Source organism: Astyanax mexicanus, chromosome 18 (assembly GCF_023375975.1).
Source record: "Astyanax mexicanus isolate ESR-SI-001 chromosome 18, AstMex3_surface, whole genome shotgun sequence".
In the NCBI taxonomy this organism is placed as follows: domain Eukaryota; kingdom Metazoa; phylum Chordata; class Actinopteri; order Characiformes; family Acestrorhamphidae; genus Astyanax; species Astyanax mexicanus.
In genome coordinates this window covers 18,024,191-18,036,822 of record NC_064425.1, presented here as the reverse complement: position 1 = coordinate 18,036,822, position 12,632 = coordinate 18,024,191, and the positions used below count along the sequence as shown (strand labels likewise).

Below are 12,632 nucleotides of genomic sequence, written 5' to 3'. Positions count from 1 at the left end.
TCTTCTTTCAAGGCTTAGGCTATTTGAAGTAGAGTAAAACCAGCATGTGGCGATATTGCAAAAAGATCTTCTGAGGGCATGTTCAAGTCAGTTAAATTAAAAAGTAAAGTGGCAGAGAGACTCGGCTACCCACACACAGTGGCCTTGTTGGCTGTCTTCAAGGGCTTCTTCGTTTATTAGTAGGTGCAGACATTTACGGCAAAGTGATTTGTCTTTGAAAGGTTTGGGCAGTGGCATTCTTTTTGAGTTCTGTGGGACTTTTTCGAGAAAAGTGCATTTTATGGCTGTGCTCATCCTAATGTAACTTACTGCAGTTAGTCACTAGAGATGTTGGAGTGAGTTCAATGCTTTTTAGGTCCAGCAGAAAGAGTTAGAAAGGAAAAAAATAGAGAAAAATAAGGTAAAAATCTTACTAGCTTACTTCAGTGGTCGGTGGTGTCTACTCCCTCTGCCTGGCCAGCAGCACCCATACATATGCACCACACGCACACCCCTACAAGGACTGTTGGGAAAACAGCAGGAAGCATCCATTAGAACTGACACTGTTATTTATCTTGCACCAACTCCACCTTTTTATGCCATGCAACAAGACAAGACAATAAAACATTCACTCAATGACATTACTATGCAACGTAGTGTTTCCCAATGATGGAGTCACACTCCCTCCCTCCCCTATTACTCCTGTATCTCCCAGGCTTCCCCGATTATGGTTTCTATTCCTCGCCAAGTGACCAACGGGGGCCCCCCTTCTCCTTTGCGGACTATGGCTCCTTGGGCCCGCAGGCGGCTCAGCTGCTGCAAAGCGAGCATGCCACCTCCGCCTGCAACTCCCCCCTGCAGCACCTGCCCAGCCCGGATCAGTATAAGAGCCCAGGTGTGTACCGCCTCTACTTCATTCAGTGATTGATTTGATTCATGCGAGTTGATTCATCATCCAGCCATTCATTCAAACTGAAGGCAGAAGAAAAAAAAGATGCAGGAGAGCAAGGGAGATCAGAGCGGCCGCTGGTTTGCCTGACATGAACTGCATGCTGATTTGAGCTCTTTTTGCACATTTATTTATTTTTTTTGTTATTCTTTCTATTCTGTCCTTTGGCAATGCATTTTCTACTGTGTATATATATATTCAAATCATTGCACTGCTGAGGTGTGAGCTAGTGGAGCGACGAGGGTTACGATGCAGCGCCACACACATCACAAAAGATCCAAATTGAACACGCAACCCTATTACACTCATATTTAGGCATGCACGTGTCTGTGACATGCCCAGCTGCATGTCATCATTTATAGACACGGATATCAAAGTCATCGCTTCTAAGTTGATTGTCCATTTCTGATTAGGTCTGGAGAGTATTGTCTACTGACCAAATATAATTCATGACTAAAGGCCTGCCTTTCTGTTTTTTTTTATTATCATTATTCCTCTGTTATGGCATCTCTGTTTTTCTTTATTACAAAAGAGCTTAAGTTTAGTTTTTTGTTTTTTTTTTGCTATGGATATAAGAGCACTTCATCATTCTGTCCTATTTAGAGCAAACACCTGTTTAATGTTGGCATGTTTTTTTGATAAGCTGCTTGAATGTACAGCCAAGTGTGCTATTCTTTTCCTCTGCACGCTCCTCTTCTGCTTATGATAAACAAGTGCAGGAAAAAGAGATCTAGACCAATATATCAGTTTATCAATAACATCAATAAGTTTATCAATGGATCTTTATAATCCATTTAAACTGACACTGAAATTTGTTTTACATCAACTCCAGTAATAGTCTCGACAAAATTAACACTAAGTGAGAACCCAGCAAATGTTACGTTTTGTATTATCCTGTATTATATTAACGTAGGCCGACATGGTGGATCATGGTTAAAAAAAATGGAAAAAATTAATTCTATGTAACTAAATTTTATATTTTCGTTGACAGTTGAGTTTAACAACTGAGCCTTTCCAACTGATAACCATATGTCAATCATATATCAACCATTTCTCCCATTTGAGGTTATACTTTCTTTTTTACTTTAGGCAACCTTTTTAATATTAAAAAAAGTTAATATAAATATATATATAATTAATATATAATTAAATCAATAAAAAACATATTTCAATAAATAATTAAAGCTTTATTTAATTAGTTTTATCCATATAGGTATTTGACAAAAAAAAAAACTTACTATAGTTAAGAAAATAACACACTTGTCCCAAAAGGCTTAATGCTCCCTATATGGTTATTCATTGGAAAGGGCTCAATAAACAGTGGAGAACTTAGTGATATCAGTAAAGCACAGTTTATTATGAATGTGTGGACATTACATCTTATTATAGATCCAATTATATATAATATTATTATGTAGAATAAATATAAATGCAGAAAGAAATTTTACAATATTACTCATTTTAGCCCTTTTAAATCCATATTTTCATATGGGTCAGGTGCTAATAAAACTATTAAGCCATGTGTTAATATAATGCTTGCCTATGTACATGTGTATTTAATGAATTTGCAAAGTGATAACGTGCATCTCACGCTAAGCTTTATGTCTACCCTCAGTGAGAACTTCCACTATAATCTGTGCCATATTCTATGAATTATGGCATCCTTGATAAGCTACTGGAATGAACTGTCAACTGTCTCATTATCTAGTTCCTCTTTGTGTGAATCAGTAATAAGCTTCTAAAGATAATGAACCGAAGTGTCAATAGCCTGTTTCACCCATGTATGTAGCTCCAAATTGGGTGCTTGGAATAGACGATAGTATTAGCCTGCTACCACGTAAAATATGTACATATCTATTCTGATACCCTGTGAAATATAGCACAGGTTCTGGTTCATCTCGAGGTGAAGAAACAGAGTTGTTCTATTTGAAGCCAGCCAGCTGGGTCGTAACACTGCGAACTGCTGTCATTTCAAGGTCTTAATCTACCTTAGATTAAAGGTTGTGCAGAGGAACTGTTGACACAAATGTAGCTCTAAATCCTCTTGACATGGAAATGGTGCTCAAATCGCTCTGCTCAGCAGAATGGGCCCGATTACAGGCCATGTGGTTTACTGTTTATACAGTGAGTCAGTTATTGCCTCCAGCAGCCTTATTAGTACTGGCCCGATGGGAGCAGTGAGAGCAGTCATAGGAAAAGGACTTGATGTTAACCAGCGCTGTCACTTACATGGGATTATGGGCAATAAGCTAGTTGTTTACCCTCATTATGGAATCCCTAACAATTTAGGAGAAACAGTGGAGGCACTATATATATAATATTATATTTCGATTGGACAAAGTTTGACCCCAATACTATATATAACTTGGTACACTTTTTCTTAAAAAAAAGAGCCTGAACTAATTAACAATCCTAACATTATTTTACCCCAAACTATTAACTGTTTTATGTTTACTTCACAAGTAAAACATACAAAAATGTATTTATAAATTTAGATTTTTGCATGACTCTAAGGATTCATATATCAGTATATTATGAAATCAGATTTATACAAGGTTTAATAATGCACTCAACAAAGAAGCTGCGATAATAGCGAAAATAAATAACAGCAAACACAAATTACTCAAATTATTCTAGTACAGCCACAGAGGGAGCTCTTTACACTGCAGACTGTGATCACATGACATGGCTAGGCTGGAGGCGAAGTGAGGTAATGGTACACAGTCAACACACTACAACCCACTCTAAGCCCACTCTTCCTAGCCTAAAAAAAGTTAGTGCAGCCCAGCTAAATGGGGGCTTTTGGAGAACGTAAATGAATATAGATATCAGGCAGCGTTACCAAAGAACGCATTTTCTGTCCATATTGAGCACACCTAATACAACTTGAAATGTAACTTTAGCATATGGGCCCTTTAATCAAACTTTACAACTTTCTGTTTAAACAATTGTGAAGCAAGGCTGTGTACACACAAAGTAGGGTTTTATTTGACATCCTGCTAGAATTTCCTGCTTCTCTTTCTGCCATGTTTTTTCCACGAAGCCGGCGTGTTCCGACATTTACTCGGGTGCTTAAAGAGACTGGCGCAATCTGTTTGCTTATTGGCAATAGCTGGCTTTTTGTGCAGCAGATGTCACATTGAAGTGTCAAAAGCAGCTCTCGTCTCTCCACACACTACCTACTGATGCGCAGCCTGTCTGCGATATCCATCTAGTGTTGGGTGCGCTCAGATCCACCAATAAATATAAGCCCCCCCCCCTCAGCCCCCCTGATCCCCCACTCCCCCTTTGCTCTTCTCTGGAAGTAGCTGTCTGTGTTTTGGGAGGCTGACATTTGGAAAGTGAGAGCTGTGACTGACAAACTGTTCAGCGCTCACCTTCCTGTCTACCCTGCTCTCGTCTGAGATAGGTGGGGGAGAAGAAAGCTGGAGAAACACAGCCTTAGTGCTACGACGCCCCCTGTCTGACTGAATTGTTCTTGCACATTAGCCCGTAAGGCCTTTTCTTTTCTTTTCTTCTCTCTTTTTTTTTTCTTCGATATTTCATTCTTGTAGATATCTTTTACCCTCATGAGTTTTGGAGTCTGCCGCATTAATATACTCTCCTTTCAATGGGTGGTGAAGTGAAGGCTTCCGGCTGTGGAGGAACTTGATTTAATATTCGCTTATTAATGGAAGTGTCATTGGGGCTGTGCAAAGGAGAAAAATGAGCGTGGAGCAGAGCGGGGCCGCAAAAGTTTTTCTGAGAGCCTCCATTTAATTCCGTGTGTGTGTGTTTGTTTAGATTTATTTTATTTGTCTTTTCAGTGGCAGTGATTTGGAGAGGTCATATCTAAGTTGTAATGAGTCCAATATTTCCTTAGTCTCCCTAAACCAGCATTCAGAGCTTTTAATTTCATACCCATCCAGTTGTAGAAAAAGTCAAAACCTTTAATACGTAGAAATGACTATATAACTTTTTTTACGAATCAAAATTAAAGTAAATAAATGTGAAAAACTGTTTAAAAAAGTTGTTTAACAGCAAGTAGTCTTGTTAAAATTTTACTTTAGTTTTTACAGCTAGTTGCTGTGCTAGCAAATAAGTGTTTACTACTATTTTACAGATTTCTAGCTTTTAAGTTTTTACTTAGTGTTTCTGCCAGCTGTAAACCTGGCATTTACTTTTTCATTTTAGTTTTACAGCTGGTTGCTGATAATTACATTTTTACTTCAGTTTAATAGCTAGCAGTTTCCTAACAGTCATTTTCTTTTTTACTTTAGTTTTACTGAAACGTAAAGGTTTTGTCCTAGCAAACCTGCCAGTTATGTTTTTTCTGTATGTACAGCTAGCAATTGAGTTGTTTTGCTAGCAGAGTTTTTTTCTTTAGTTTTACATCTAGTAATTAGCAATTGTGTAAGTTAGTTATTCAGTCTTCCAACAGGCAGTTTGTAGGAATTTAAGTTTTGACTTTACTTTACATCTAACTGTAAAACTGTATGTAAAAAGAATACATGTTTAAAACTGCCAGCTGTATACCTAAAGTAAAAATGTTTCGTTTTGGATTACAACTAGTAATTTTACTAGCATTTAAGTTTTTAGTTTAGTTTTACAGCTAGTGGTTTTGCTAATTTTAAAAGTTTTACTTTAGTTATAGATCTAGAAGTTTGCAGGAATTTAGGTATTTAATTTAGTTCTACAGCTAGCGATTTTGCAAGCATTTTGGCTTTTGCTCCATTTTTGAAAGCAGGGATTTTGCTGGCATTTCCCCTTTTTTTGCTAGCAAAGTACTGTCCCGCTGAGTTCTGTTCTCAGCAGTTGCTGTAAGGGCTATATGCGCTTTTGGTAGAAGATGAACTGTACCCTCTCAGTGGAAATGAAACTGAATGATTCAGTCTTTAACACGCTTTACTCAAGACACCCTCTGCAATTTCCTGGCTGCCATAGCGGCTGCTAGGCCCAATAGCCCCCTGACGCTAACAGCCAGATAATCACCATCATATATTTAAAGAAGGAGGAGAGGGAGAAGGAGAGCACTCTGGCAGTGACAGGTGTTGATTAGATAGGGGGTGTTGTGGCACAATCCCCCGTGCAATTTCGGAGAAGGACTCAAGAACTGGCAGTCAAATTTGACGACTAGTGCAGAGAGAGCCCTTGCTACGAGATTGGGGGAAGATCAGGGAGTGGAGTGAGCGAGTGTGTGTGTGCGCTTGTCAGAGAGAGAGAGGGAGAGAGAGAGAGGTTATGATAATGAAAGAGACCTACAAGGCAGCAACTCACTCTCACTGGTACTCTTTAACATCACAGAAGCCCCTGGAGGGAAGTCCTCAGCCTTCTCTAAAAGCACCTCCATTCGCCACCAAACACCTCCTCCTGCATACTTAACACCTACCCCTAGCTCCCTTTTTTTGTAGCGTGCATGCATGCCATGTGAATGCTGAGTAGATGTGTCCAACATGAGCAAGCGCTGTCGCCTGCATGAGAGACGATGGAAAATGTGCCGCGAAGAATAGAGAGGCTTGTGTCAGTGGCGTACTGTAGTCACTGTAGGCTGTAAATAGTGCAGTCGGTTGCCGTGCGCGTGTGTGTGTATATCTATGCAGAGAGCTGAGCGGAGTTTTATTACTCCATGCTCGTTGCAAAAACATTTTCTAATTGGTTTACAGTAAATCTGTGTAGCTGTCCGCTGCATAGATCATATACACACACACACACACACACACACACTCCCGACTTTCATTAGCTCTTTGTAGCACTGTTGATTTGTAGTGCAGTGCTTTGGGTGTTCTGTCTTGTGAAAATCTTTGCATGCAAAGCTTAATCTCAGCTTTTTGTAGCTTCACACACCCACTGTCCCTGACTAGTCTCACTGCTCACCCCAATGTTGGCGCGCCGTTCTCCGCTTCTTCTCAGGCACCAACCCTCCTCGGCCTGGAGCCTTCCCCGGAGCCAGCAGCCCCGGCCCTGTGGCTGACCTCTACGGCCCCGCCAGCCAGGACTCTGGAGTGGGCAATTACATAAGCGCTGCTAGCCCCCAGCCCGGCTCCGGTTTCGGCCACAGTATCGCCGTAAGTACCCACCCAAAACCCCCTAGCACCTTTCTGACTGACCTGTCCTTGCTGTGCCCGTAAATGCATTGTAGTGCAGCAACTGTTGAGAGGTTTACAGGACTTTGACAGAACAAAAACAGGCATTTAGCATGATGTTCATTTCTTTGTTATTTCCAATTTGCCTAGTTGATCAGCATACATTGTGATTACATTAACTATGATCACTGAACTGCAGTCAGTTGCACCAGCTGTACATGCTAAACCACACATCTGAACCAATAACACACAAACTATTACACTAAGCTAAGACAGTCACAATAAAAAAAGGACAATATACTGTAATAAAAGTTAATAACTTTAATAAATAATATTGTAATTGTCGCTAATATGATACAAGAATATAATTCCAGTATTTTATTAAAAATTTTGTACCAAAAAAATTGTACAATAATCTATATTATATATATATATATTATATTAAATTGTAAACAGCTCACTATTTTTTCTTCCTATATTTACAATTATTTAGGGTTTGTCATATTAATTAACGTTTCAGCAACATATTAAGTCTTCAATAATAAAAAGATTCCATTGTATTTTATCAGTTATATGTCTTCTGTTTAGCTAGTCGTAATGTCACAAGTCAATTGGAACTAGTTGTATTTTGCACCACTTTTTGGTAATTTAAAAAAAAATAAACTTATCACTAGCAAAGCACTTGCTGACCTTCTAATTCAATGTGAGACAAGAAAAAAGTAAAGTAACATTTTGAATGTTCAAAGTTTGTAATTTAGTTGTTACTTGTAATCTACACTCTAGTTTCTCCCTCTTAGTCTATATGTAATGTTACTGATGCTATATTTTAGGAAATTAAAGGCAGTTATATGTTTATTAGCTTAAATAATGACAAGAAAATGACTGCATCAAGCAAACAAAACACTTGAAGACATACTTAGAGATACACTGAAACAAGTCTGCTTGCTGCAATCGATTCAATGTTAGTAGTTTGTAAACTTCAACATAGAGGCACTTTACATTAGTTAGATTTTAACTAGGCTAAAATCTGTTCAGCTGGTGCGACTGGATTGTAGTGCAAAATTGAAACATTTTCTCATTGAGAATAAGAGTTTTTCCCAGTTTTGTAGCCTCTTGATTTTGTCCAAAGCTTCACAACAGTTGCTAAAGGCTCATTTGTGGACAGTCAGTTCTCTTCTGTTCTAACCCATCTCACACATAGCGCTCACTTCTCACCCATCTCAAAACATCAGTCTTCACCTGTTGCTGTGAAACACTCAGGCTGCAATAGCGTAGCCGGACAGTTTGTTGCCCTTTAAAACACTGAAAACACATTGGCTTCTAGGCCCAGTAGCTACAAGGCCTAGACTAACTATTTTTCAAGCTCATCATTTTTGCATTCTTTTCTAAAATGACTATAGTAGTCCAAGTAATTTGACTTGCAAATGACAAATACTACAACTGAAGGTATTTGTAATTTGTCGTGTTTAAAAAAAATCCCATTAGACGACAACCCAATCTGAATATTTGAAAAATTCTCTTTTGTACAATGCATCCAGGCAAAGTGGGTGAAAGATGAAGATGTTTTACTGCTGCTAATTATTGTAAACAGTCCTGTAAGAAGATGCCTTTTGTCTGAAGTTTGCCTGCAAAATGTGGAATCATGCTCTCATTAGTGCCAAGCAGGTGCTCTGGCTCTGAAGCTTTCGCAGTATGGTTATTGCATTGCCAACATTTCTCCACTCCCTCCATCCCACAGCTCTCTCTATCAGCTTCCCTACAACAAACTGTGAACTTTGTACCAGCCTGTCATCGGCAGTACGACGTATCTGCGTGGCTTTGTTCGCGTGCCAGCCAGGAGGACAGAAATCTCACAATTAGTTCTTCTCTCATTTTCAAACTTGCTATTTTGTCTCTCGCACACAAAGGCCTTCTTTTTTTCCCCATACGCCGGGCTGTGGGCATACCACAAGGCAACCTTTGAAAGGTCCCCCGCACAAAGTGCATATGTAAATCAATAAGGCAATAATAAGCCCTTGTGAGGAAGCCTGTCATAAGAATATGTTGTGTTGCCCTTTGAAGCCATAGACATTCATTACTCGCTCCATCCTTTTGTTTTTAACCTTTTGCGGAGTGGAGTGATAGAGGCTTTGGAGAGCTGAGGGAGGAGAGGCTAGCCCACAAGGGGGGGCGCAGGGCTGAATCACAGGCCGTCTGGAGAATTAGCGGCTCAGGCCGTTTTTCAGCTGCGGTCCAGCAGTGAACATCAAGGTCTGCTAGGAAAATGAATAAGCCCTTTTGTGTGTGAGGACACCGCTTGTTGTGTTGTGCCTACTTGCGCGCGCACACACACACAGACACACACACACATTTCCGATTTACTCAGCTATGAGCGCACCATGAATCTCTCATTTGTGAGGAAAACCAAGCGAGAATTTCTTTATGCGATCTTTTCCCTTAAGTACAGTTTGAAAAATAGACAGGCCGTTCATTTAGCCGCAGACCGAATGTTCAGAATAACAATGTCACCTTGCGCTTGACTTTCAGATGGAGTTTTTAACCTAAATAAAGTGGAATGTAGGCTGGCCCCAAACTTTCAGTGAATTTTATCTGTGATTGACAGCACTGGCAGTGAAAGCCTTGCCTGCCTATGCTCTCCACAGACTCAGTCTTCATAGTGACTAAAAGGTTCTTATTGAATGTTTAGAGAAACTCTAAGAGAATTTTGTAGTTGTGATTTTTGTATTTTGAAGTGCTGCACTCGATAAAATAAAGGTTCTTCAAATGGTTCTTTGTGCAAATCCAAAAAAACAACAACTTTTACTTCCATAAATAATAGCAGCTTTATAGAAACAGAAGGGATTCTTCTTCCGATAACTGACATGCCAAAATCACTTACACCTGTGATTAAGATGGGCCAACATTGGGTGGAGCAGTGGGTGGCAATGATTGTGACTGGTGGTGTCTGGCTACAAGCGACACAAGGCGCCCTGCATGCACATCCTGGATGACATTGCAGCATTCTCTAGCTTCCATTAGACTATTACACCTAGAAACAAAGCGGTGACGGAGCATTGCCTCACTGCCTTTGAAAAGTTCACAGTTTGGTTGCTGAAATACATGTTTATCTTTGCTTTCGAGGATGATCCTCCTGCCATGATTGCTGCAGAATTTTGTGCATGAAGTGCTACTCCTGATGATGATCATTAATTAATGTTGTTACTGTTGGCATGAATGTATGAGCTTATGCAAAGAAATGTGATGTAAGAAATTAATGTTATGTAGATTTATACTATACGATAATGCTTTAATGTTTAAAGAGTTAATGTGTGTTAATGTGAAAATAATAATGCAGCCTGATGTTGCTTTGGATTGGCCACAAATAAGTTGATTCATGCTAGCAATACAGTGATTGAACTCTAGCGTACTGACCAGTGATAGCTTAATGAGCCTTTTTACCTTTTGGACTGCATACTGACACCATTACTAACTGTACACTTTTAGGGTCCTTTGATTGCGACAGCTTTTACAAATGGATACCATTGAAAACCTAACAGGTGGTTGGTTGCCATCTCATTTGAGGTAGATATTTTGAACCATTTATGACCTGTGATAGATCCCTTCATTATCCGTTTATTATTATTCCATTGTAGTCTCTTCCTACTTGCTGCTTGCACTTTCTTGTTGCTTCTTTCTCCCTTCTTTTAATCTGTAATATTAAATGTGTTAGTCTGTCTTTGTCTCCAGTGTGGCAGGAAGCTTTTACATGGTTCTCTGAGCTTGAATTGCGGCTGCCAGTAAAGGTAGTGAAACGTAGTAAGAGGCCTAGAAACCCTTTGAAAGCTTTCTGCATTAGTGTTGTCTGTTTTAACCCAACGCAAAAAAATGTGTTGTTAACGTTTTTTCTTATTTGCTTTTTTCCTTTTGTCCCAAAGCTTTTTTGTCATTCGTTCTTTATATCCCCTGCTTGTCTGTGTCTAGCATGCATGACGTCTGTGTGAGTTGGTCTACTCAAACTGTGCTGTTGCTTTCTTTTTACAGCTAAAGTTCCATTAGACAACCCGAGCTCTGTTCGCCCACTTTGTAGTCTCGTACTTAGCAAAGCGTGTGGATTTGATCTGAGGCTCTCTGCAGCGCTGTACTCGGATAATGTGCGCAGGTGTTGGGCCTTTGATCAGCGTGCACCTGCAGACGCTGGCCCCTTGAAGTCAGAACATGGCTCTCATTTAAAGAGAAGCTGGAGATCTGCTGAAATGGATCTGTTTTTCTGCACAGAACATAGTTTCCAACTTCACTACATTGAACTGTCCGTGTAAAGCCATTTACTGGCAATTCATTTGGGTGCATTGAGCTTTTTTTCTCTCCTCTTACGGTTAATCAGAGCTGTGTGTGTGTGAATGTATGTGTCTGTCATGTATGTATGTGTGTGAGTGGCTCAACCAAATGACTGAACACGTTTTAGACCACTCTCAAAAGCCTGCTAATAGAGCCCTCATCTCCTCATACCAAAAGCAGGTTTCATTAAAGGGCCCATATCCAAGTTTTATTTTTATTTATTTTTTATTAACTACAGCCATAGTTTGGATTTATAAGAACATTATCCAAACCCTCCAATAATCCAATAATTAAACAGGCTGTTTTATTTTACTGTACCTGTAATATGTATATGATGAATATATTGAATATACTTGTACTCTCTTCTGATTGGCTGTCCTTTGTCTTGTGCCTCATTCAAAATGCAATTCTGACTCAGACACTTCTTATAGCGTAATTAAAGGTATTAAATAATTCTGAATTAGCTTATCTGTGGCCTTTGTGATAGAAAAAAAAAATTTAAAACAGGCTGATTTTGAATTGAAGCCTATTACTCATGTATAAACCTCACATACAAAGAGTAAATGGTGTTTGTTGAAACACTGATAATCAGGTAAAAACTCGGTCTTGCTTCTACAAAGGGTTTTTTGAGTGATCCCATAGAATAATATTTGTTTCCATAAAGAACCTGTTTTTGTCAAGTAGCTGTGAAAGTAAAGCTGAACCATTAAACTGAAAGTAACATTTACAGGGACTTCTATAAATCTTAACAGGGTTACCACAAGAGCTGGAGGGTTAAATAAAATAATATGACAAATGGAATTACTGTTTTAATGTGATTTTCAAAATGTGATAATTGAAAAAAAATAAATTCTTTTTTTTTGCTTTAAATATTGCCCAGCCCTACTCACCACACATACACAGTACAATTGCCAGTTCTAATGATAAATAAAACTGCCAAATGTACTGTGTTCTTTATTATGGAACCAAAATGGTTTTGCATTGCTAAAATTAACTTTATTATAAGAACTTTTATTTAAAAAATATACATTAACCTTTAATAACAGCTGATGTAAAACTAAGATTTACAAATGCTTATTTCAAAAAGATTATTCTGCTTATTCTTTCAAAAAAATCTTTGCAAACCTTAATATTAATATAGCTTAATTTAGTTGTCTTTAGTTGTTTAATGGGACACAAATCTGATTTTTTAAAATCTGACTGTATTAAAGTAATTTTTTTTCAAACCAAATATGAGTCACTATAGTATGTAGTTTTGGGCATGGGATATGAATATATGATAATATTTAGAATTTTATGCGCCTTTTTGCCTCTTTCACTTAGTGACT

General features: G+C 38.7%; 1 protein-coding gene and 1 long non-coding RNA gene across 18 annotated transcripts in view; one reads left to right on the top strand and one right to left on the bottom strand.

Moving 5' to 3' along the window:
* The window catches only part of LOC107197064 (uncharacterized), a 41,190-nt gene that overhangs the window by 14,677 nt on the left and 13,881 nt on the right, over positions 1–12,632 (bottom strand). Inside the window, exon 3 of the long non-coding RNA XR_002649767.2 lies at positions 422–502. This is a non-coding gene — a long non-coding RNA (uncharacterized LOC107197064). The remainder of the gene's footprint in view (positions 1–421; positions 503–12,632) is intronic.
* The window catches only part of msi2b (musashi RNA-binding protein 2b), a 404,741-nt gene that overhangs the window by 384,082 nt on the left and 8,027 nt on the right, over positions 1–12,632 (top strand). For 5 of the 17 annotated variants that reach the window (XM_022667930.2, XM_049466947.1, XM_022667792.2 and 2 more), the window contains exons 12-14: positions 695–874; positions 6,818–6,972; positions 10,474–10,551. The exons of 1 other annotated variant lie outside the window; for it this stretch is intronic. In XM_022667930.2, coding sequence (XP_022523651.2) covers positions 695–874; positions 6,818–6,972; positions 10,474–10,515 — 377 coding nt within the window. In that variant the 3' untranslated portion in view covers positions 10,516–10,551. The remainder of the gene's footprint in view (positions 1–694; positions 875–6,817; positions 6,973–10,473; positions 10,552–12,632) is intronic. 11 more of the 17 variants (XM_022667858.2, XM_022667826.2, XM_022667660.2 and 8 more) reach the window with 5 other exon arrangements.